The following is a 26,029-nucleotide window of genomic DNA, read 5'->3' on the forward strand; positions in this document are numbered from 1 at the left end:
GTACATACCCTGGAATGAATGAGACATTCATACTGCACCAAATCATCAGATTAAAAGACAAAAACACAGGGATAGATTGGGAGTTTGGGACCGACATGTACACACCGCTATATTTAAAATAAAATGCTTTTCCATTAAAAAAAAAAAAGACAAAGACATATTTTTGAGACTTAGATGTTCAGAGCTCACATAGACCTCTTACTCACCAGGGATGGACAGACCAAAGATCATATTCTTTGGGCCAGTTTTTCCCAGCCCTGGGCCTGCTGTCCCAGCTCCCACTCCCATAATTGCCATCTGCAGACCTGTCCCCTTTCACACACACCCCCACCACCACCCCCAGCTGGAGTTTGTGATGGAGCATAGAGTGTACCCATCCATGGTATGGTCTGGCTTGGGACATTAAGTCTAACTCGACCCTTTCATTTTACAGAAGGAGAAAAAGGCTCAGAGGAAACTCTTGAAAAGAATTTGTTCACTGTAGTAGTATTGAAACCAAGCAGGACCCTGCGAGGCCCTCCCAGGTACAAAATGCTTCCATGTCCCCTGTTTCTTGTTTGTAGAAAAGCTGTAGTCTCTCAGGCCTCCCCTGAGTCGCAAAAGAGCAGGCTCAAGCAGTTCATGATTAGGACAATGGAGTCACAGAATCTTTAGTTCCTCCCTGAAGAACATAGATAACAGTGTCTGATGCACATTCCTGAGTTGTTTTGCAAAATACTAAAACCACTACCATATGGAAAAAGCTAATTGCATGATGACTAGACTATAGCCATGACATAAGCTGCTCCATCTTACACAATTTCCAAGAACTGGCCTCAAGGAAATGGAGACAAATCGACCTGGAATTGAAGATTAACTGCACTTAAAACAATCAAGATGACACTGACCAGACCACCACATGACCAGTTTCAAGATGATTGTCGGAGCTGACTGTGCTGTTCTGCACACTCCTGAAACTTCCCCGTTTTCCCCTGTAAAACCCTTTCCCTCTAACTGACAGGCGGGAAATGGTTTTGGGGTTGCTAGTCCACCATCTCCCTAGGTTGCCGGCTTCCTGAATAAAGCATCTTTCTATTTCCAGCAACCCTTGTCTCTTGGAACACTGAGCAAGAGCAGCTGAACCTGAGATCGGTTCCAGCTCCAGCTGGTAACTATTTTTAAGCACCTTATTTGAAAAGTCATTTGTCATAAGGAAAATAAAACCCATATTGTAAAGGTGACAAGGCAATAAGGGTAACTCTTGAGCAATATTATTCCAAGTTGTGATCAGGATAAACTATCAGTCAGGGTCAGGGTTTAGCTAGGTAGGGCACATCTTCCTCCAGGAACCCAGAACAATAACACAACAATTTCTGATTCAACACAGTGTAAACATTCTTATGGCTTTCAGGTGTAACGGAACTCTCTAGGTGCAGAATATAGAGTTGATAAATAAAGCCCTCGCCTTTCAGGTTGGAGTCTAAGAAATGATAATTATAATAGAAGCAATAAATAATAATAATTAATTCTAATAACTACAAAAGAAAGAATGAATATAATTACTGTGTATGAGCCACTGTGCTCCTCTCACAGGCATTTTTCTCATTTAAATTACATATTCTTGGGCTTCCCTGGTGGCACAGTGGTTAAGAATCCGCCTGCCAATGCAGGGGACACGGGTTCGAGCCCTGGTCCGGGAAGATCCCACATGCACGGAGCAACTAAGCCCGTGTGCCACAACTACTGAGCCTGCATGCTACAACTACTGAAGCCCGCGCGCCTAGAGACTGTGCTCCGCAATAAGAGAAACCACCACAATGAGAAGCCGGCGCACCACAACGAAGAGTAGCCCCCGCTCACCGCAACTAGAAAAAAGCCCGCGCGCAGCAAAGGCCCAACGCAGCCAAAGATAAATAAATAAATTTGTTTAAAAAAAATTACATATTCTTTGTGGGTACAGATAAGGAAAAAATTTACTCAGGGTCACTGAGGAGGGCTCAGCTACCCGGACTCCAACTGAGTTGGCTCAAGTCCCCAGTCCGTGCTCCTAGCACTAGGAGGCCCAACCTGCACTTTCTCATTCAGCAATGGGGCCAGGGTCACTTTTCAAGGTGCTTTCCAAATTTAGGTGGACACGGGGCCAGTCCTACTCAGCCACTGGGTTAATTCGGGGAAGGGGTGGGGGTGGCGTGGGGTGGAAACAAATTGACGGTTTGTTGGGTTCGTCTAGTTAAAGAAAGAAAGATAAGAAGGGGGAGGAGGAGGTCGAATTCATAGGTTGGAATATTTGTGCTCTTCCTGAGCTTCGAAAACTATTTGCCCGCAAAACAACTGTAAAAGAATCGTTCTTGAGATTATAAATGCTGTGACTACCGTACCAACAGAAGTATCGCCAAGTGCTTGAGTCATCCACGCCGTCTGTTCCTACTGCAACCCCTTATTAGGAGCACAAGCAGGCAAAGCCTGGGCAGCGATCGCCGGGCGGGGCGCTGGGCCGGCATCGCCCACGCCCAACGCGCGCAGCCGAGGGGCGGCTCCCGGCCGGCGGGGAGCTGGTCTGGGTGCACCTGGCCACTCCTCCCTTCTGCCGGCTCTCTGGGCGGGCCCGGGCCGGGGGCGGGCGCGGCGGCGGCGGAGGCGGCGCTGAGGCACGAGCGTTGCCGCGCGGCTTAGACTCGGTCGGTGGCTTTGTTGGTCGGTCGGTTTTCGTCCTGCGTAGCAGGGCGCGCGCGGCCGCGATGAGCTGGAACCTGCTGCTCTGGCTGCTGGCGCTCTGCGCGCTGCTCGCGCTCGTGGTGCAGCTGGTATGCTTCCTGCGGGCCGACGGCGACCTGACCCTGCTGTGGGCCGAGTGGCAGGGGCGACGCCCAGGTGAGGACCCGCAGCTGCCTTTCCGGAGTGGGAGGCCAGGCTCCGTGCGGTCCGATTTCCGCTGCCTTCGCGTCCCTCGCTAAGGGTGGCGTGGAGCTTCCGGGAAGCGAGGCTGCGTCTTTCCCCGGGGCTACGGTTCGGGGAGGAAAGGGCCGGGGCCTTTTGTCTTCTGTCCTGGTCCATATGGACTTGCCTGGTTGGCAGCGTAAGAGAGCATTGTGGGGCGCCCACAGATCTCAGAATTCTCAAGCCCGCTCCCAGGGATTCCGATGCAGCGTGGGAGGACAATACTTTGAGAAACAGTGCGTTCTTAAAGGAGACTCCTTTTGAGGCTACTTTGTGCGGTTGTTTATCTGCCATTTCTCTCTCTACTCAGAGTAACGAAATAAAATTTGAGGTAATCCAGAGTCACCCACATACCTGCTTACTCACTGGGATAAAAGTATAACCATAGAAAGAACCGGATTGGCGTTTTGCCTGGAGGAAGATAATTACTGGCATACTAAAAGGCGTTCTGCCTGTCTCACTTTTATCTGTGCCCTGCTTAATATTTGATGGTCGTTTACTAAACGCATTCTATGTGCTAAGCACTGGGCTTAGGCCCTTTTCACACATGACAGGTCACCTTTACAGTGACTCTTATAAAGTAGGCATTATTAAGCTTATTTTCCAGATAGGGAACCTAATGCTCAGAGAAATTCAATAGACTGCCCAGAGCTAGGCTTTGGATCTGTAAGGGCCAGGGGGGAAGTGGGATTTCCCTGGACCTAGTTTCCTGTATGAAACTATCCAAATCATGTGAGGAGGTTTGCTTGGAAGTGATAACTAGTATGCTTTAAAAATGGAGCCAGGCATATGCCCTGAGTAAACCATAATTCAAAAAGAGACATGTACCACAATGTTCGTTGCAGCACTGTTTACAATAGCCAGGAGGACATGGAAGCAACCTAAATGTCCATTGACAGATGAATGGATAAAGATGTGGCACATATATACAATGGAATGTTACTCAGCCATAAAAAGGAACGAAACTGAGTTATTTGTAATGAGGTGGATGGACCTAGAGTCTATCATACAGGGTGAAGTAAGTCAGAAAGAGAAAAACAAATACCGTATGCTAACACATATATATGGAATCTAAATAAAAGGTACTGATGAACCTAGTGGCAGGGCAGGAATAGAGACGCAGATGTGGAGAACGGACTGGAGGACAGCGGGGGATGAGGAAGCTGGGACGAAGTGAGAGAGTGGCATGGACGTATATACACTACCAAATGTAAAATAGATAGCTAGTGGGAAGCAGCCGCATAGCACAGGGAGATCAGCTCAGTGCTTTGTGACCACCTAGAGTGGTAGGATAGGGAGGGTGGGAGGGAGGCTCAAGAGGGAGAGGATATGGGGATATATGTATACATATAGCTGATTCACTTTGTTGTACAGCAGAAACTAACACAACACTGTAAAGCAATTATACTCCATTAAAACTGTTAAAAACAAACAAACAAAAACTGGAGCCAGGGAGGGAAGAGGAGCCATGTCACTTACACAGGGGTGAGAATTGGTTCTTGGGGACAGGAAAAAATCTTAGATGGTACAATGTTTTATGCCCCTCCAAAGCTCATCTCTACCCAACAAAATATTATTCCTTAGTATTTCATTTTTCTTCTTGGGTTTTTGGGGGGTATAGCATGTGTAGCGCTGACATTGAGTTCATGGAAAATACATTAACACAGGTGCAAGATCAGGGCTACAGAACTATGGCAAATAGATGGCTGTGATTGGTACACTTTCTCTTAGTCATTTGCTCCATCTCAGCAGATGGAATGCATGTGCCTGTTGGCTGCTTTGTGGATGTTTGTGTTTGATCCTCAGTGCTTTTGTGTTAAATTGGACTTTGAGAATTACATAAAAATACCTTATATTTTATTATTCTATAAAAGTTATTCAATTGATAATGTCAAGTGCTGAAAAGGAAAAATGTTGACAATATCTAGCAGCTAGTTAAATGAAAAGTTATTTTAACATATCAAGTAAAAGTTAAGGTGGCTAAAGGTAATTTTTAAGAAATTCATTTAGTTTTTTCAGTCTTACTTTTGCTGGAAAAGTATCAGTTTTGAAGGGTTTTTCTTAATACATTTAATTACTTTGCTATTATGTAGCTGTATAATTTGCCAGTTTACATATGTAATATAATACATTACAATTTAAGTAAATACATTACAAGTTATTTAGCAAAATAACTTTCGTAAGTTTACAGTTGTAAAGTTAAATGTTAATAGCTTTTAAATTTTAACTTAACTTTTTTTTTTTAATAAATGTGAATTTCCTCTATATTTTATTTATTTATTTTTTGGCTGTGTTGGGTCTTCGTTTCTGTGCGAGGGCTTTCGCTAGTTGCGGTGAGCGGGGGCCACTCTTCATCGCGGTGCGCGGGCCTCTCTTTCGCGGCCTCTCTTGTTGCGGAGCACAGGCTCCAGACGCGCAGGCTCAGTAGTTGTGGCTCACGGGCCTAGTTGCTCCGCGGCATGTGGGATCCTCCCAGACCAGGGCTCGAACCCGTGTCCCCTGCATTGGCAGGCAGACTCTCAACCACCGCGCCACCAGGGAAGCCCTTAACTTAACTTTTAACTTAATTTTTAAATTTCACCATTCTTAAACCTGCATTGACTGAAGAGTAAACTTTATAGAACTCCTTTTATGTATAAAGCACAGATAGATATATGTAAATACATAAACAGATATACAGTATATCTGTGAAATTTAAATGTCTTGGAAGAGTTAATTAGGAAAAAATGACTAAAAAGACATTTAGGGGCTGGGGGTGGGGGTGAGGTGATAATGAAAAAAAGTAAAAGGAACATGAAGATAGACTCAAGTTCCCTAAACAGCTCAGCCTGCAAAGACGGGCAGACTCTTTTAAGGTTAAAATAAAATTATCCTCTTTTTCTTCTCTATAGGTTTATTACTTTCTGTCACTTTAAAAAATAGACAATATACTCACATAAGGCAAATTTTAAAAATACAAAGGGATGTATGGTGACAAGCAAAGCTCTCTTCCACCCTTGTCTCCCAGCCACCCAGTATGCCTCTTTGGAGGCAACCACCATTTCCTGCCTTTTATGTATCCTTCTGGAGATAGTCTCTGCATTTCCAAGCCTGTGTCTCACATGGTGACATTTAAGAGTGACTAATTTTAGGTATTGCATGTAGATCCAGAAAAATCCATGGCACCAGTCCAGAGTAGGAAAAGTCTCAACAGCAGCACATATGAGGAAGACTCAGATTTTAGTTGGCAGTAACCTCGATGTGAGTCAACTGTGAAGTGCCAGAAAAGATTAGGCAATCCTGGGAGATGTTTAGTGTCTGATGGAACAAACTGCAAACAACAACAGATGTCTTCTGAATACCTGCTTGTGTTGGCCTCTGTGCTGGGCACTGGGGACACAGCAGTGACTGAGCCAGCCACTGCCTGGGCCCTCACGGAGCCTCCCTTCTGAGGGACAAGGGAAGCGAGTTAAGTCATGTCACTTTGCTCTGAACTGTCCAGACCCCATGGGAGTCCTGTGTCCTGCTCTGGTCAGCTCCTTTCAGTAGGAACATTGACCAGCTGGAGCTTGTGCAGAGGGTGTGAGCAGAAGAGTGAGGAAATCGGATGCCATGCCATCTGAGGGAAGGTAGCAGAAATTGGAGGTGTTTAGCCTTAGAGAAGCAAGAGATGAAAGGACGTAGGGAGGACATAACAGCTGTCTTCAAATAGATGAGACACTGTCATGTGCAAAACAGGCTTGATTTATTCTTCCTGACACCACAAGGCAGAACTGCTGCCGATCCATAGGAGTTAAAGTTATCAGTGTAAGAAAGAATCCCTGAACCCCTTGAATGATTAGACTTGCCTTGAAAAGGAACCGGTGCCTCAGAGATAACTAGCTTACTCTTCCTGTGAGGAAATTAAGTAGAGACTAGTCAACAGCCTGAGGGGAGAATTCTGAAACTGGGTTGGGGGTTGAACTCTAAGTGTCCTTCCAACTCCAAGAATCTGCTTTCAGAGGCTCTTTAGGGGAGGCCATTATGTATGCCAGATTCTGTTGAATTGTTAAACAAAGTTGGTGCTGAATAAAAAAGTTTTCTTCTTCAGAGTGGGAAGAAGGGTGCCAGAACTGCAGGTGTACTAAGGTAAATGTGAGCCTGCGGGTTTTCATTGTTGCATTTAAATAATGTTTGCATATTGGTATACAAATGAAGAAATCTTTGTTAGTTCTGTGCTAGTTAGTAAATAGTTACAAATTATATTCACCTTGTAGTCTTGTGTATTGCAGAACTTTGGAACAATGAGTAGTCATTGAATGACTATCTGAATATACGTTCTGCTATTCCTGATAAAGTCCTTCAGGAAGGTTGCTCAGTTGAGCCTTTCCAGAAAAGTACATCAGATGTGGGAGTTCCCTGGTGGTCTAGTGGTTAGGACTTGGAGCTTTCACTGCCGTGGCCCGGGTTAGGGAACTGAGATCCTTCAAGCTGCAGCCACAAAAAAGAGAAAAAAGTACATCAAATGATAGGAAAGCATTGTAGCCCAGACACAGTATTTGGGATGTTTCTGTCCTTAGTTCAGATATTTACATGACACCTCTTTCCTGAGGACATTTTCTTGAATGGCTAAGACAGTTGGGTTCTAAGATATTGATCTTATTAAAACGTGGTCAGTGTAGGCTAGTGATCGGAGTGTGGGCTTTGGAGCTAGATATACCTGGACTCCTATCCTAGCTCTGCCAGGGTTCTTGGGTGTTTATTCAACGGTGATTTATGGAGTGCTTTCTCTATGCGAGTCTCTGTGCGATGCACTGAGGACACAGCAATGAATAAGGGAGTCAGGGTCCTAGCCTTAAGGAAATTTACAGTCTAGTGCTGTAAATTAATCTCTGTAAACCTCAGTTTCCTTTTCTATAAAATTGAGATCATTCTTGTTTCATAAGGTCCTTGTGAGGGTTTTAATAAAGTAATATGTTTAAACATATAGGAAGCAATGAAAAAATGTTAAGCCATTAAAGTTAGTAACCCCATTGCCCGTGGCTGGAGAAATTACAGCATACAATGTGTTTTGCTGCCAAAAAGTCCATTTGTTAAACAATTTTAGCAACAATTACAGTTGACATTTTATTAAGCACTGAGTATGTGTCACACACTGCTCTGAGTGCTTTACATGTTTTAACTCATTTCTCTCAACAGTCCTATGAAGGAGGTTTTATTATTAATTCAGTTTTCCAGGTTTGGAAAATTAAGGCACCAAGTTCTCACATGGGAGCATTTCATTGCTGTGTGTGACACAGCTGGAACTTGAGCCCTGATAGTCTCCAGAGCTCGTACTGATTACCCACCAGTTAGGTTTTAGAATTGTTTGACTAAAACAGTAAACTAGTTTCCTGATTTTAACTTTTCTGATCTAAAATCAGCAATGTGTATCTTAAATAAAACCTATTTTTGATAAATAACACATTTTAATAAATAAGGCACACAGGCACACCGCACTACAGTGACTCTCTATGAATTCAGGTGGACGGTGGCTATCGTGTGCTTCAGTGCAAATAAGTTTTTCACTGGAGAATAAACCACTCGTCATTGCTTTATTTTACATTTTTACAATCTTTAACAAGATGATACTTGGGCAAGCAGAGTACATTTCATTGCTCATATGTATTTCTTCTTGGGTGAACTACTAGATTCTTCTAAGATGAAAGCTCAGGCATTTGGGGGGCACTTTTACAAAATGACCTTTAGTTGATAGGCATCAGATATGATTGACAAATGGGGAAAACATGACTTTAAAAATCCAGGGTGATTCTACCATACCCTAGAGTAGAACTTGGTATATTCAGATTTGCAAGAAATTAGAATAATAGAATTGAAAACTGGATGGGACTTTTAGTGATCATCTTATCTGAATCCCTCATTTATGAATACGGAAAGTGAGAATGTGAGTCCAGATACTTTCTATTTACTTACCCTTCCTCTTCTTGATCAAATATACAGATAAATAGAGCCTTAGAGTCAGACCATGGAGTTATACCTTGAAGTAAAGTCTGGAAAACTCACCAAGAGTCTAGAATACACAAAATAACATGTTGATAACTGTTACTAATATGATTTGTATCACTAGGTAGGAAGTGTTTTCTTAGGATATTTAATTTAAAAAAATTTTAAACCACTTTATTGAGGTATGATTATCATATAAGAAACTGTTCATATTTAATGTATACAACTGGATGAGTTTGGGGATAAGTATACACCTGTGAGACCATCACCACAATCAAGGCTGTAAACATAGGATATTTAAATTTTTAAGCGCCACACATTATGTCTTCTTATTCAGTGATATTGTATAAAACTACTTTTTTCCTTTGGTTAATCTTTGATTTATGGATGTAACCTGTAGCTTATTTTCTCCCCTCAATCCCCACTCCTTTTTCAATAGAATGGGAGCTGACTGATATGGTGGTGTGGGTGACTGGAGCATCAAGTGGGATTGGTGAAGAGCTGGCTTACCAGCTGTCCAAACTAGGAGTTTCTCTTGTGCTGTCAGCCAGAAGAGTGCATGAGCTGGAAAGGGTGAAAAGAAGATGCCTTGGTAAGTAAATCTAAAATAGCAGCAGTGCTTCCTAGAAGTAAATCAGAACCCAAAGTCAAAATTTGGGAATTTTAGAGGGAAGAGGGGGATCCTCCTGGGCAGTAGACTCTGTTTCCAAATGCTCTACGTGCTTTGATCCAAGTCCTCTTCCTTTTGTCATCTCTTAGTTAGCTGGCCTGCCCTTTTTCTTCTCTTTTTCTGCCACATTTCTACTTTTTTTTGACACTGGTTCTTAGCAGTAGGGAGTGACCATCAATTCTCTCAAATGCTAGTGGATTTTTAGTGACCAAATAAATGTCTTACATTTTCGTCTTAGAGAAAGAACAATTTGGTTCTTATGTATGATATACATGTATGTAACCAGAGAAATTTAATTGACATTTTGTTAAAACATCAGATATTAAAATCATGTGAAATGGTATAAGATTTTTGTTACCAGGATAAAACAGGAATAGAGTTTAATTTTTTTTTTTTCGGGCACGCCACACATGTGGGATCTTAGTTCCCGGACCAGGGATCGTACCCATGCCCCTTTGCAGTGGAAGCACGGAGTCTTAACCACTGGACACTAGGGAAGTCTCGGAATAGAATTAAGTTTGAAAAATGCAACTTGAGGTAATATTTTTCATATATATAGGACAACAATTTTTTTGTCTGTTTGGGTTTTGGTGTAGTTATGTTCACAGTGAAAGCAGCCTCAAGTAATAAAGTTATTATTTCTCATGGGACATTTAGTATCTACACTGAAATAATTTTGAATTTTCCAGTAGACCATTTTTTTGGTCATTTACCTGTCATTCTTTAAAAATCTTTCTTTCACTTTGCTGATGGAACTAACCACCCAGAAACAGAGTTAGTTGCCACGGCCACAAGCCCTCTTTCACGATATTGCTTTCAAAGGCTTCTTGTGTTTCTGAACTGGGCCACTTCTTATGGCAGTTGCTCCTCCATGTTGAGACTTGCACTGGCAGAAATGAACCATAACAGCATTTCTTAGCTCGAGTAAGGCTGTTTCCCTTTTATTTGTCAGATCATTAGTGCAAACTGTTTCTTTTAAAAAACAGTTAATGTTTCACAATTTACTCCTTTGCCCATAAAGCCTTTACACCTCTTGTTTTCTCTAGTTACTTGTTTTTCTTATTGAAACACAACCTTGTTGTATTTCAAGGTTAGAATTCAAGGAAATTAGTTTCAGTTGCTCTTTTGATGAACAGAAATAGAAAGGGCCATTACAGCACAACATGTTTCTTGGTTGCGAATTTCAGGATTGTATCCTTTTCCTTGTTTGCCTCCTGGAATCCTTAGCCTCTGGAAGGAAGCTTCTATGTGTCATGTGACTGGAGGACTCAATTTCTTATTGATTTTCAGCATAAAATTTTTAAAAATGTGTTTAAAAATCAAGTAGTGAACCTATCATATAACAGTTGTACAGATGTACCTCTGTACTTCTAAAGAAATTGCTCTAAAATTTTTGCTTTTTTTAGTTTGTAGTATAATCTTGATTTCTTCTAGAGTCTGTTCCAATATTAGGCTGTATATATTCAAGCTGAAGAGAGGAATTCTACTTCCTGTGTACCCAGCTTTTTGTCTGATGATATGTTGCCATATCACTACCAGTCCTCTTCTTGGTCACTGAAGAGAACCTCAACCACAGGGCCACCCAGAAATGAGTTCATTGCCAAATGTGGTTGTAGGGTGGGTGTTAAATGTTAATGTAAATAGCACATGACTTCCACATTAATTTTTAAGTGTCTTCATTTAGAGAATGGCAATTTGAAAGGAAAAGATATACTCATTTTGCCCCTTGACCTGACTAACAGAAGTTCCCATGAAATGGCTACCAAAGCGGTTCTCCAGGAGTTTGGCAAAGTAAGTAGCATTTTGAGTGCATGAATCTTGCTTTGAAGTAGCTGCAAAAGAGATTCCCATCTATGGTGCTGTCATTCAAAGGGCTTAAGGCAAATGGGTTCATGCAGTGTGATGAAGGCCCATGAGTTGGGCCTCCTAATCTCTGAGACTGTGGCTTTATGTAATTAGAACTTTTCCTCCCTTAACAAATACTAACTCCTCCATGTAAAACAAAAGAAGCTAAAAATCCACTGTGCCTATTATTTTTGTGACACATTATTTTCCATAAAAAGTCACTTAAGTTGAGAATTTAGTTCCATAGGTGAATTCTGATTTTCATTTTATCTTTTTTATTGCTGACTTCTGGAAATATACCATCCTGTTCCATTGATTCATCAAGTTAACAATATAACCAGCCATCCCTGGGAATTCCAACAATACATCTACAGGTCATCCTAAAGTGCCCCTTTTCTGATTTTCTTTAACTAGATTGACATTCTGGTCAACAATGGTGGAGTATCCCAGCGTTCTTTGTGTGTGGACACCAGCCTGGACGTCTACAAGGAGCTAATAGAGGTTAACTACTTAGGGACGGTGTCCTTGACAAAGTGTGTTCTGCCTCACATGATTGAGAGGAAGCAAGGAAAAATTGTTACTGTGACTAGCCTCCTGGGTGTTGTATGTGCACCCCTTTCTGCTGGCTATTGTGCCAGCAAACACGCTCTTCAGGTAAGGCTGCCAAAACTCAACTCGGATAGAACTGACCTGAATGTGTATATGGGGCATATGGCCTTCACTGCAAGAGATCATTGGAACTGGGTAGTGATGTATGGAGACAGAGAGAGACCCAAGGAGATCTCGGGTAGAAGACTTACCCAGAAGATGCTAAAAAAGACTTGAGCCTTACATGCCTCTTCCTAATTTAGCAAACATGTATCAAGCACCTACACTGTGTCGTGCACTGCAACAGGTCCTGGGAGTATAAAGATGATATGATATGATATGATCCCTGCCCTTGAAAACTGTATAGTCTAGTTGACATGTCACCCTTTACCTTTTCCTCATTTCTAACACATCTTCATGGCAAATTTGGGGTCTACCCCTTGTTTCTTCTACTCACATTTCAGGATGTACTTGTCCTCCTCATTTCTGTGACTTCTTTTTCCTTCCCCATTGTTGTTGGTGTTTATTTTACCTGAATTTCTAAATGTACATGCATGTCAGACATAGGAACTGCCCACTGAATGACTAGCCCTGCGTTTCATATCCCTACTGGGACTAGCCTTGACTCTGTTTACTCTGATTTCATTGGAAGAAGAAAATCTAGTTAAGGCAGAGTCTCGGAGAAAGCTTAATTTGGCTTGCATAATTTATGAGATGTGAATATTAGAAACGGATGAATTTTTAATGTTGGCTTAAGAGTGGATAAGAAATGTTACTAAACTATAACATGGAGCAAATTAAATCATAAGGCCAATAGGAGAATGATTAAGAAAGACAAATGATTTATAATTAATGCTGTTGAAGGTCAGTTTAAGTAGAATGTTTCACTGTTGGAATAATGAGATGCAATAGTTGAATGGGTCATCAGTCACATGAAAATTTGAAGCTTTGGTTCCTTAGGATCCTCTTTCTGCTGTGCAGAGCAGACAGTTGCAGAGTGATGAAATGAAATATGGGAGTGATGATTTCCTCATATTTGGTAATGGGGTATCATTTACTTCCTGCAGAGCAGTTGGGCAAGTCTCAGGCAGGCAGATGAGGGAAGTTGGCCACCCCATCTGTTTCGCACTTAGTATCTCATAAGACATGCAGGATGCTTTCAGTCAAACACAATATGAGTTGTCTGGCCTGCCCTCTGAGACTCACTGTTTTATTATTGGATTTGATCATCTGATACCATGTGGCAAGTTGAGACTCTGGTTATACCAGTAGCTGAACACTGAGACCAGGAGGCTCTTTTTGAAGAGCACATTTCCTTCCCCGATACCCAGCAAGCTAGAGAGTGAACTTATTTGTCATTCAGAAGTTCACACACTATACTAGATGTGATTTCAAACAAGGAGAGGTTTTCGTGTCTGGTGTATTGGCTTTCATGGTGTCCTCTCCCCTCTTTTGCTTAGAGTGGCAGAAGGTTAAGGGTGCAGGAGTTCATTCATGAAGCCTTTTTTCCTGTCCATCTGAGTCAGGCACCGTATTAGTCTCTGACAGCGTGAACCCTCAAAGACCCTGTGTTTGTTAGGCATCAGCATTAAAGGCTGGTAACTGTTTGATGTTATTGGATCATAAATGAATGCACCCTGGGTTAGCTGCTTAGGCTTTTCAATTAATTCAGTTTATCACAATGTAGTCTTGGAATATTTCCTGATTTAGAGAGGAGGTGAAGGGATGTAGATGTTTACTCCCTATTTGGTTTAGAAATGGGCAGTATCTTTTAAGTCTAGAGGGTCCAGCTTGTTTTTACAAAAGCCATTGAGTAAGCAATCATATTACATTTTTAACTAGCCATGTACTCTCTTACTACCCCCAAAATATAAATCTTTGCTGAAACTAATTGTCTATTCAAATAGTAATTGAAAAGGTTGAACTGTTCCTCTATGATAGTTTCGGTTTAGTACTAATCCCCGCTTGCTCCCCCTTGCCCCAACATCTGCACTTTAGGCCACTTTGAGGGAGAAAAAGAAACCCAGCCTTAGTGACGCTCGGTGGAGAACACGCAACCCTTTTGGGGTGGGGAGCTGGCGGCGACTGGGTGGGAGGGTGTATCAGACTCTCCAGGGGTAATCTCTCACTAATCCAGTGCTAAATCACTGGTGGCACAAGCTGCCACTGCCAATGCGGGGATGAACCATTCATACCTGGAAAGAGCTGAGAATGCCTCTTCTAGATTGCCTTCAGTCTTACACTTAAAAATGCCTCATCTTGTGTAATTGCATTTCCTATCCTTTACTCAGGCATTTCAGGACATATTTTCTGCTGCTGTTGGCCTTCATAAAAAGTTGAAGAAAAGTAATTCAGTGCTATTAGTAAACATGAGATATGTGTCTGTATTTAATTTTACTTGCTTTTTTTTGCCTTTTAGGGATTTTTTAATACCCTCCGAATTGAACTTGCTACATACCCAGGTATAATAGTTTCTAACATTTGCCCAGGACCTGTGCAATCAAATATTGTGAAGAATGCCCTAACTGAAGAAGTCACAAAGGTAAAAATTTCTAGTTGGGGAATAATTTGAATGCTTTAGTAGTTATACACTGGCATTATTATCACTATGCCTCAGGGTTTTCATGTTAGAATTGCTTATGAACTATTTACAGAACTGAACTCAGCATTAGGAAAATTGTTAAGGTTAGCTGATAGGGCTTTGGCATCCAGTTTTAATAAAAGCTAAAGAAATTACTAAGATAACTGCTTATAAGTAATCCACTATTATGTGCACTATCAGTATTTTAAAAACCCAGTTTTAATCAGTTCACAAATTATAGCAACATTGAAAGGTTCTGTGTGGCTGAATTTTAGTACATTAAATCTTACTGGGATTTTAAAAAAGGGATTATGGTGAAGGAGCTTAGAAAAAAGCTTGTTGAGTTGTACTAATTTTAGGTTAGCCTCACCCAGGCCTGTGCTTCCCTCAGCTCATAGATTACACATAAGTGATCTATCAAATTAATAGTGAATGTCTCATGAAGAATCCAGTATCACTCACTAATACAAAAATCCCTCTAAAGGCCATGAAATTTTCCTTCTTCTCCACTAATATTTCTACTGAGATATAAATCTATATATGCTTCTATGTAAATGTTTACGTATACAGTTTACATTTTCACATTTTCTGTGGGGGCACTATGGTAAAATAGAATAAGCACTCTATTACAGGAATCAAGGGACTTGGAATATAGAACTGGCTACTACTAAATGATCTGTGTGAACACAGATAAGTTACTGCCTTTCTGGGCCTCAGTTTATTTGTAGAATGGTAGTGGGTTAACTAGAGTAGCAGTACCAGATTTGTTCAATACCATGAAACCGCGTTTATCTTCTTCCTCCATTTCATCCCCATGAACTCCATATTTTATAGAATTTCACTTGCTAAATGTATGTATTAATAATTTGTTTCACATTTTTTACTATTAAAGTAAACATGGAATTTTTGGACATGGAATTATCATTAAGTACTTTAAGATGGTACAATTCTAATTGAAAGCAGAGAACCTTTATCTTTTAGTTAGCCTGCACAATCTTATCTGGTTAAGTGTATGAATTCCATTAGGCTTTTTGAAATATTACAAATAGCTTATAGGCACCCATTAGTACCTGTGGGGACTCCTAAGGGGCATGAGGCCACATTAAAGGAGTCACTCAACTAGATGTCTTCTGGGTCCTTTCTAGCCTAAAAGTTCTGTGAGATACCTTGGATAAATACACATCCCTCACTAATTTTTCAAAATTTTCTTAGACTACAGGCAGCGATGCAGATCAGTCCCACAAGATGACAGTCAGTCGTTGTGTGCAGCTGATGTTAATCAGCATGGCCAATGATTTGAAGGAAGTTTGGATCGCGGATCAGCCTTTTTTGTTAATGGCATATTTGTGGCAATATATGCCAACCTGGGCCTGGTGGATAACCAACAAATTAGGGAAGAAAAGGATTGAGAACTTTAAGAATGGTGTGGTAAGACCAATTTATACATTTCTGAATACATATCAATCTTGTAGGAAAGTATGACATCTTCTAGTGCTTGAAAACTTTTCTTACTAACCTTCCACTAACCTCATGATATAAATACAAAAGGTATAAAAAGTTTTCCATTCCCCCATGCATATCTGTTGGTTTACTATAAATTACTACTGGTCTTGGAGAAAGTTTTCTACAAGGTAAAATCAAATCAAGGATTGCCATTTTTTCTTCTATACTTACTGTTTGGCTAGTGTATGGGCCAAAATGCTTTTTCTCTACCATGTGTACCCACAAACTCCAACCCATCCTACAAGTCTACATCCTACAAGTGTCACCTCCTTGGGTTGATACCTGGCCTCCCCTCCCATTTCTCCCCAGGACTTGGTGCACCTCAGCCCTGTGCCTACCTCCGTCAAAGCACTTCCACACTATTAAAAGAGATGCACTCTTACATGTAGTGCTGGTTCCTTTGACTTTGTTCCAGAAGCACTTTGCACATCTGAGATGTGTCTAGGAAAATATGCTGATCGCTCATTCTTTCAGCACTCATTCTTCCAGAAAAGTAAGGAATGTTATAAACTATTTGAGAAAATTGTGACCATCAAAAGAGTTTAATGTATAAACAGCAAAGGATATGTAATGAGTTAAGCTAAAAATTATAGATCATATAGATATGATTATGCAAAGAAGCATTATTTCTGTGGATGGTTTTTACTGTTAAAGTATTTCTTTCAGTGATTACTACCTTCTTTTAGAAATGTTAGCAGGGATTGTATATAAGGAGACTTATAAAATGGGATCATACCATTTGTATCATTATATAACCTACCACTATTTAAGCAATCACAAATTGTTAGACATTTGTTCCAGCTTTTTGCAGGACAGTGAAAATGAATTAGTGAAAAAAGCAAAAAACAAAAGAAAATACTTAAAGAGACTTAAAGGTTATAAAACTTTCAATATGCACTAACATGTCTAGAGCTTGAAAAATCATGAAGGGGGCTATTCATTTTCTAGTAACCAGTTTGCTTTGGGCCAAAACATTTGTAAGTGTTTTGGTAACATTAAGTCCCAACACTGGGACTTGGTAGTGTGGGATGGTTCCAAAGGTAGAGCTTCATCAAATATTACATCTGAGTTTGAAATTTAGAGGACAGCAGATACAGTGGCATTGTGCCCAGTGATGGATAAGAGTTGAGAGGGAAAGGCCACCTTACTAAAGAGGTGACACAGCATCCTGGTTAAGAGCATGGAGCCTGGTGCCGGTCTACCTAGGTTGAAATCCCAGCTCTACCCCATACTCGTCCCATGACCCCAGGCAAGTTACTTCTCTATCAATCAGTCTCCCCAACTACAAAATGGAGATTACTGATGACAATAGCACCTAGTCATAGGATTGTTATGGGGAGTAAATGAAGGATTGTTATGGGGAGTAAATGAGTTAGTATGTGGAAAGCTCTTAAAACATACCGTGGAGTGTTATGATTATTAAGTATTAGCTGTTAATGCTTTTGTTTTAATGGCAGGAGGATATTCAGCAAACAGATAGTAAAGATCAAAGAGTTAAATAGTATGGCAGAGAATGCATTATAGAAATAATTGTTTCAGAGGGCAAAGAAGGACTAGGGGCTAGAGTATCAGTCCCACTGTAGCAGCTGTTCTTTCAGGAATGTCCATAGGAAGGATTTTTTTTTGTTTACAGAATACCTAACTGTAAGATATAAACATCACTCAGTAAATCTAGGCACTTCATTACATCTCACATTTGCTAAAAATGATGACCTCTCTCTTCCTACCGACATCTTTAAAATATTGCTTATTACGTGGTCTTACTGCTTTATCACTTTATGATAAACTGGGCATCCTTTCATTTCCCAAAACCATTTCTGAGATATACCTTATTCTTTACACAAAACCCTAGAAACTTTTAAAAGTTGTTCCTCATTTTTTTTTTTACTTAATTCTCTCCTCCTTGCTTCTTTCCTCCCCACCGTTATTTTGTATTGTATATATCCATCTCCTTATTGAAATTTGTTTATAAGCATCTAAGTTAAGAGAATGCCAGTATTATCCCAAACTAAATGTACTTGTTGATAATACTTGAATTTGTTTCTGTCATTTAAGCTACGAACATTATGTCTGGAACTTTGTTTTGATGAATCGTTATTAATTTTAGGCATAAAGAATTGCATTGAATTCTGTGTTATAATTTATTTTTGTCTTTAGTGCAAATTCTTGAAAGTGGTAAATGGGTATCTTCCCAAATGAAATGTCACCTCTTAGAGACTGAGTTGCCTTGTTTTACTCTTTAAGCAATGTACTCTAAAGTCCACAAAAGATTTTGAAGTTGTCTGTCAAATATTTTAATTCTAAAGACACTGTTCTTTGTATTTATAAAGGCAAGTCAGTGTAGGTATGACATGCTGATCCAGAAGAGTAATAATAGAAATTTCAGCATTTATGAAATGGCATAGTCAGATGCTAACAAATGACAGGGGAATAACTATGCTAAGCCCATTAGAGATATTTTTGTGTAGATCTAGAATTTTGGCTATGATTTTTATTCTGATTTAAGCATTTGCCCAGGTTTTATAAGGATTCTCAACAGTGAATCATAATGATATAGCTCCTCAAAACAGAAGGAATTAATTGTCAAAAACCAGGGTAGAAGAGACTGATTCATGTTTCTGTCATTCTGTTATAGGATGCAGATTCCTCTTATTTTAAAATCTGGAAGACAAAATATCAATGAAGGAGTACTTGCATTTTCCAAGCCAATGGAAAGAGAAATGGAAAACATGACAACAGCAATTTTCTTATGCACTGAAGACTTACTTATTTGTGATTTTACTTCTTAATAGATACAACTTTCAACGTGTAATAAATAAGATTGCCAGGAGTCTTGCAATAAGGGTATTAATGCATACTACATTCCTGGATTAAAGAGCATTTTAACATACTCTACCATGTATGCTTAAAATCTAGGTTAGCAGAATGCCAACCAAAGAATTACAGTAATCCATTTAGCATAAACGCATGGAATATTACATGAAGCAGAGTGCTGGGTAATGGGCAGATATAAAGAAGTGTCTGAAATGGCATGCCTCCAAGGTGCTTACACTCTCTTGGAAGAGTTGACAGGTACAAATGACTGGAATTTGAAGCCGTAGGTAGGACTCATAGCAGCCATAATTTATTAAAAATCTATTATATGTCATTTGCTGTACTGAGGTGCTTTGTAATTAGTTAATTCATTTATTTCTCATAACAGCCCTCTAAGCCCTCTGTTATTTCTCATAACAGCCCTCTAATAGATGAAGAAAGAAATGCCCAAAGCAAGTAGGTGTTACTTTCCCAAGGTCACAGAGCTCGTAAGGGGTAAAGCCTGGGTTAAACTCAGCTCAGGAAGATTGCATTGGCGACTTCTTATTTTAGTTATTATCATTAATTTTACTTTAATCTTTAGCACCTTATAGTAGAAAACATGCATAGGCCACAATAGAAAATCAACAAATATTCCTTGACTATTTACTGTCAAGGGAGAAGAACAGGGGAAGAAAAACATGGTTCTTATGTATAAGCAGTTCACAGTTTACCTACAGACAAGGTAACACCCATAAAATAACTGGAATAGTTGGTGGAGAAGTTGGAGACCACCCTGGTGGCTATCTTTGGGAAATGGGGAAGGTGTAAATGGTGGAGTGACACCATGAGGTATAGCAAGTAAAAGCAATGGAATAAATGCATACATGGCAAGATGGATATATCCTAGAAGCACGGTGATGAGTGAAGAAAGTAAATGATGACTATAACAATTCTGTTTGCATATACTTAAATTTATGTGCACAGAAGATAGTGCTCATTTTGTCCACAGGGGATCCCAGATAATGGAATTATTAAACACAGGCTTGAAAATTATGTTTGGTATATTGAAAGATGTAAAACACAAGATTGAGAATTTCAGCAGCAACCTAAGTGTCCATTGATGAATAAAGATGTTGTGTATATATATACAATGTAATATTACTCAGCCATTAAAAAAAGAAATCTTGCCACTTGATACAACATGGATGGATCTAGAAGGCATTATGCTAAGTGAAATATGTCAAAGAAAAATACCACATGATCTCACTCATATGTATAATTTAAAAAAAGAAAACAAAAAACAGACATACAGCCACAGAGAAAACATGGGTGATTATTGTGGGGTAGGGGGCAAAATAGGTGAAGGGGATTAAGAGGAAAAAGCCTCCAGTTATAAACCCCTGTGAGTTTGTTCCTATTGTCTGTTGTTTCTCTTGGATTTTGCTCATGTTGTCTTATCTCCTCACGAGCTTTATTTTAGATTGTCCAACATAAATATGAAAAATTATAAAAATAACTTAAAAGGTCCAGAGAAGATGTACATTTGCTCTGGGTAGTAGCTAGGTACACTACACATCCAGGGTCACCTTAATCCAGTTTTAGGGATTGAAAAGATTGAAAATGCATCTTTTTTTTTGTTCACCCTCCTTCTTTGGAGAGCCCTGGACTCCATTTTTTAACCCTCTAACTTAGTAGCAAGTCTGCCAAAAGTGTTATCTTCTCAGCCACCTCTTCCTTAATTGGCAAATGTTCCTAGAAGAAAAGCAGCTCAAATGCTGAGCTCAGGTCTCTTAAGTTTCATTTTGCCTTGGATCTTGGTTGGTGATATAATTCTTCACTGTCTTCTTGGTTCTCTGATACCTTTAAACAGACTTAAAAATATTATTTTGCCCAGCTTTCCTAATTCTCTGTGAGATGTGTCATGTGAATTACCTAGGCACTACTAAGGTAGAAGTCAGAAAAGCTGGTTTTAGGGCAAGTTCAATCAGGTCAGATATTTTGAATATATGAGATGGAGATAAATAGTTACATATACAGGTTCAATGCTAAGAAGAGAGGTTGAGTACATGTATTTGAACATCATCAACTTATTGATGATATTTTAGGTCTTGGGAGTGAATGAGATTGTCTATGGTGAAACGTAGAATAAGAAGAGGGGGCCTGAACCAGTTGTTAAGAAATTCCAAAATTTAGACGTCAGGTAGAAAAGGAGAAGCAGCAAAGGTGATTGAGAAGGAGTAGTCAGGGAGACAGGAAGAAAATGAAGATAATGTAGTGTCAGGGAAGCCCAAAAGAAAAAAATTCAAGGAGTTGTCAAATGTGTCAAATGCTACTTAGAGGACAAATAAGATGAGAATATAAAAGTAACTATAGTTGACCCTCGAATAGTGCTGGGGTTTTAATCTGCATATAATTTATAGTGGGCCCTCTGTATCCATGGCTTCTCCTCATCTGTGGATTCAATCAACTTTGTATCTTAGTATTTACTACTGAAAAACTCCATGTACAAGTGGACCTGCACAGTTCAAACCCACGTTGTTCAAGGGCCAGCTGTAGTTGGTTTGACAATATGAAGGTAAATAATGACTTTAATAAAAACTTTATTTGGGGGGATAGTAGAGATGGAATCCAGACTGGAATGTTTTGACAAGTGAATGAAGATGAGGAAACTTGGCCATGAAAAGAAATGGAGGGACATGGTGGCAGTTTGAGAAAAATTCATGGTAAAGGGAAAGCGTGGCTTGGCACTACTATAATACTGAAAATCTTTAAACAACTTAAAATGCCCATTATTTGGGGGACAGTCTAATAATTTGTCATATCTATCAATGTTGTACAGTCATTAAAACTGATAACTAGTGTTTTTAATGATATGAGAAAATTTCCCTAGGTGACAAAAAAGGTATATATATATAAGTTTCCAGCTAATAAATCTCAGTTACATAAATCATAAGCCTGAGATCTGAACTCAGATGTAACACCAAACCCTATCTTATTAACTATACTATATTGCTTCCCCCAAAATGACTTAACACATGAATCTCGTGAATTCATTAATTGAAATTAGTCCAAAAAGCTATCCTTTAACACTGCTGTATTGAACTGTTCCACTTAATAAAGGAATAATAGTAATAAAAACCTAATTGGTACATTTCAAATAATTTCAATCATTACTAAAGAGAATGTATTACTGTACTACCTACTCAGGAGGCTACTACAGATTAAATAACGGGTACTATAGACGGAAATAAATAAGGTGTAGAGGAAATTCATGTCCCAAATGATGCAGATTCATTGTTCATCCTCCTTATAAGTACCTGTAAAAAGTTCTAAGCAGCAAAAGAGTGAAAATAAAAGCCTGATCACATTATGAAAAATTTTCTCCCATCTCTTTTCTGCCTTTAGTTCAAACACCTTAAGACACTAATAACTGGTAGTCCTACCGGATCAGTCATTCTTCAGAAGCAGTATATTCAGTTGAAAAGAAATGCATAAGGAGCCAGATCTACAGAATGGCCTCTAACAGTCATAATCAGATTACCTTAATGTTGCTAATTCTGTGAGTATTCACATGATGAATGGGATGATCTTTTCCTTTCAAACATATCAAAAGGATACTTGGGAAAAAAAAGATTTTTTTGGAAGAGATTTTATTGAAAATTTTTAAGGTTTCTGAATTGAAGTATATGAAAAGAAAATGAATAGATTATATGGAAACAGACCATGTTAAATATTAAAATAAAATAGCACAAAGTTTGAAAATACTATAAAATTTAATATTTCAAATAAATATATATACATTATGTAACCTTCAGTAGGATCCATTATCTTGACTTAAAAACACTGATATGTGTATCTTTTAAGCATGTAAAAATTACATAGTTGTTGACTTCTCTAAGGCAAGTCACTTATCACACATTTAAGAAAGCATTAAAAAATTCATTATATAATCTTACACAAATGTTTTATATTTACCAAAGCCTACCACACTCAATAGGGCACAAATATTGGCCAACTAATTCTAACTTTTATGTTAGACATAAACTTGTTGTTTTAAACCATTAAGATACCTAAGAGAATCAACTTTATAGAGCTTAGCTTTTCTTAGGCATCTGACTTGTGGGAGGAGAGACAGAAGTCCAGTGAAGTTATGAGGAATCATATTGTTAATTTTCTAGACATCTCATTTGCTCACAATACAAGTTAAAATGGGCTCTAAAACAAATGTATATGGAGAGGTTTTGAAGAATAAATTGGATATCCCAGGGGAGGATCAGCCGCTTGTACTGTAAGGTTTCTTAAAAGTAGTGGATGAGCTTGTATACTATAACGTTCCTCATCATCATTGGTGGCATAAAGCAATTCCCATGAAAGATTGGCCCACTGACCTCTAACAGCTTCAGCATTTAACTTCCCAACTTGGATCAATAATTCTTGAAGGGTAAGTACTCTCCCAGTGTAAACTCCCTGTAAAGAATAAACGAGGTGGGAGGGAAAGAAAAAGAAAAGAGATTATATTCAGGCCTTTATTTATAAAATTAGAGAAAAATTCCATTGTAGTTAGGCAAACTTAAACAGAAAGTAGTGTATCAAAATGTACACGAGTTGCTTGTCTTCAGAATCAAGAATCACATCTATCTGATTGCTCTCCAAATAAGTGCAAGAGAAAAAAATTTTCTGATAGCCACTGCACTCACTTCTCTTTACTTTCCTCTCTATTCCCTCATCCCATCTGGCCTCAGCAATGCATAAGTCATAAATACTAGTCAGTGAACAATCATCCAATAGGCTCTTTTCAAAAGCAGCTTTATTGAGATATAATTCACATTCCATATAATTTACTGATGTGAAATGTATAATTCAATGACTTTTTAGTATGTTCAGATACGTACAACTATCTCCACAATTGTAGAATATTTTCATGACCTAAAAAAGAAACCTTGTACTCTTTAGCTATTATCCTCCTATCCCTTAATTTCCCCAGTCATTAGCAACCACTGATGTATTTTCTAATCTAATGTATTGATTTGCCTCGTCTTGGAAATTTTACATGAATGGAATCGTGTGGTTTTTCGTGACTGGCTTCTTTAATTCAGCATGTTTTCAAGGTTGATTCATGTTGTAGCATGTATCAAGTAATTCACTCCTTTTTATGGCCAAATAATATTCCATTGAATGAATATACCACTATTTGTTTATTCATTCATCAGTTGATGGACAGTTGGGTGTGTCCATCTTTCAGCAATTATGAATAATGCTGCTATATTTGAATTTTCATGTGGATTTATGTTTTCATTTATCTTGGGTATATAGGAGTGGAATTACTGGATCATATGGTAACTCTATGTCTAGTTGAGAAAATGCGAGAATGTTTTCCGAAGTGGTAGTACCATTTTACATTTCTGCCAGCACTGTATCAGAGTTCCAGTTTCTCCATATCCTCACCAACGCTTATTATCTAACTTTTTGATTTTAGACATCCTACTATGAAGTGATGTCATTGTGGTTTTGATTTGCATTTTGCTGATGATGAATGATGAGCATCTTTTCATGTGCTTATTGTTCCATTTGTATATTTCCTTTGAAGAAATGTCTATACAATCCTTTGTTATTTTTAAATTGGGTTAAGTTATGCTATTTATGGTCTAGCCCTCTAGTATATTTTTCACTTAGTTCTTTTTTATAATTTCTATCTCTATTGATATTCTTTCTCTATTTGATGTGAGATTGTCATCATACCTTCCTTTACCTCCCTTTTTAAATTGAGATATAATTGACATATTAGTTTCAGGTGTACAACATGATTCAGTATTCGGATATATTGTGAAATAATCACAATAAGTCTAATTAACATCCATCACTTCTTGACATGACAACTTTTATTACCTACTCTCTTAGCAGTATAACAATATACAGTCAGTATTATTAACCATACTGTGCATTGCATCCCCAGGTCTTATTTATTTTGTAACTGGAAGTTTGTACCTTTACCAGTTGCACCCACTCCCACCCTCTGGCAACCACCAATCTGTTCTCTGTGTCTGTGAGTTCGGTTTTTTTCTTTTTAATTTTTTAGATTCCACATATAAGTGAGATCAAAGGATATTTATCTTTGTCTGACTTATTTCACTTAGCATAATACCCTTAAGGTTTATCCACTTTGTCACAAATGGCAAGACTGCCTTTTTTATGGCTGAATAATACTGCAGTGTGTGTGTGTGTTTTCTTTATCCATACATCCGTAGGTATACAGGTTATTTCCATGACTTGGCTATTAAAAATAATGCTGCAATGAGCATGGGGGTGCAGGTATGGTTCTGAATTAGTGTTTTCATTTCCTTAGAATAAACATTCAAAATTGAAATTGCTGGATAATACGGTAGTTCTATTTTTAATTTTTTGAGGAACATCCATATTGTTTTCCATAGTGGCTGCATTAATTTACATTCCCACCAAAGAAGGATCCCCTTTTCTCCACATCTTAGCCAACACTTGTTATTTCCTGTCTTTTTGATAAGAGCCATTTTAACAGGTTATGAGGTGATAGTGGTTTTGATTTGCATTTCCCTGATGATTGGTGATGTTGAGAACCTTTTCATGTCCCTGTTGGCAAACTGTATATCTTCTTTGGAAAAATTCATATTCAGTCTACTCAGATCCCCTGCCCATTTTAAAATCAGATTTTTTTGGTTTTGCTATTGAGTTATATGAGTTCTTTATATATTTTAAAACATAATAACCCCTTATTAGATATATGTTTTACAAATATTTCTCCCACTTTGTAGACCGTCTTTTCGTTTTGTTGATGATTTCCTCTGCTGTGCTGAATGAAGCTTTTTATTTTTTAATTTAATTTAATTTTTTTTTTTTGCTGAGCCACACAGCATGTGAGATCTTAGTTCCCCAACCAGGGATCGAACCTGTGCCCCTGCAGTGGAAGTGCAGAGTCTTAACCACTGGACTGCCAGGGAAGTCCCTGAATGAAGCTTTTTAGTTTGAAGTAATCCCACTTGTTTATTTTTGCTTTTGTTGTCAAATCCAAAAAATCATTACCAAGACCGATGTCAAGGAGCTACCACCTATGTTTTCCTCTAGGAGTTTTATGGTTTCAGGTCTTACATTTAAGTCTTTAATCCATTTTGAGTTAACGTTTGTGTACAGTGTTAAGA

At 38.8% G+C, this 26,029-nt stretch overlaps 2 protein-coding genes across 3 annotated transcripts in view; one reads left to right on the forward strand and one right to left on the reverse strand.

Annotated features, from left to right (window-relative positions):
• The first annotated feature begins 2,584 nt into the window (after nucleotides 1-2,584).
• On the forward strand, nucleotides 2,585-18,954 carry DHRS7 (dehydrogenase/reductase 7). Its single transcript, XM_068544586.1, has 7 exons — nucleotides 2,585-2,850; nucleotides 9,317-9,469; nucleotides 11,232-11,338; nucleotides 11,807-12,046; nucleotides 14,400-14,522; nucleotides 15,774-15,989; nucleotides 18,700-18,954. Exons 1-7 carry the CDS (start codon nucleotides 2,718-2,720, stop codon nucleotides 18,745-18,747), a joined length of 1,020 nt encoding a protein of 339 aa, XP_068400687.1. The 5' UTR covers nucleotides 2,585-2,717; the 3' UTR covers nucleotides 18,748-18,954.
• A 3,720-nt stretch (nucleotides 18,955-22,674) lies between these two features.
• Nucleotides 22,675-26,029, reverse strand: part of PCNX4 (pecanex 4) — a 43,029-nt gene continuing 39,674 nt past the window's right edge. For both annotated transcript variants that reach the window (XM_068544599.1, XM_068544608.1), the window contains one exon: nucleotides 22,675-23,327. In XM_068544599.1, the coding sequence (XP_068400700.1) occupies nucleotides 23,076-23,327 (252 nt within the window). In that variant the 3' untranslated portion in view covers nucleotides 22,675-23,075. The remainder of the gene's footprint in view (nucleotides 23,328-26,029) is intronic.

This window comes from Eschrichtius robustus, chromosome 1 (assembly GCF_028021215.1).
Source record: "Eschrichtius robustus isolate mEscRob2 chromosome 1, mEscRob2.pri, whole genome shotgun sequence".
NCBI classification, from domain to species: domain Eukaryota; kingdom Metazoa; phylum Chordata; class Mammalia; order Artiodactyla; family Eschrichtiidae; genus Eschrichtius; species Eschrichtius robustus.

What these genes read in the sequence shown, in the direction of transcription:
- DHRS7 (XM_068544586.1), top strand. Translation starts at nt 2,718, where the DNA reads ATGAGCTGGAACCTGCTGCTCTGGCTGCTGGCGCTCTGCGCGCTGCTC. An exon ending in GGTGAAAAGAAGATGCCTTG is followed by an intron (nt 9,470 to 11,231) that starts GTAAGTAAATCT and finishes GTCTTCATTTAG; the next exon opens with AGAATGGCAATTTGAAAGGA. An exon ending in AGAACTTTAAGAATGGTGTG is followed by an intron (nt 15,990 to 18,699) that starts GTAAGACCAATT and finishes ATTCTGTTATAG; the next exon opens with GATGCAGATTCCTCTTATTT.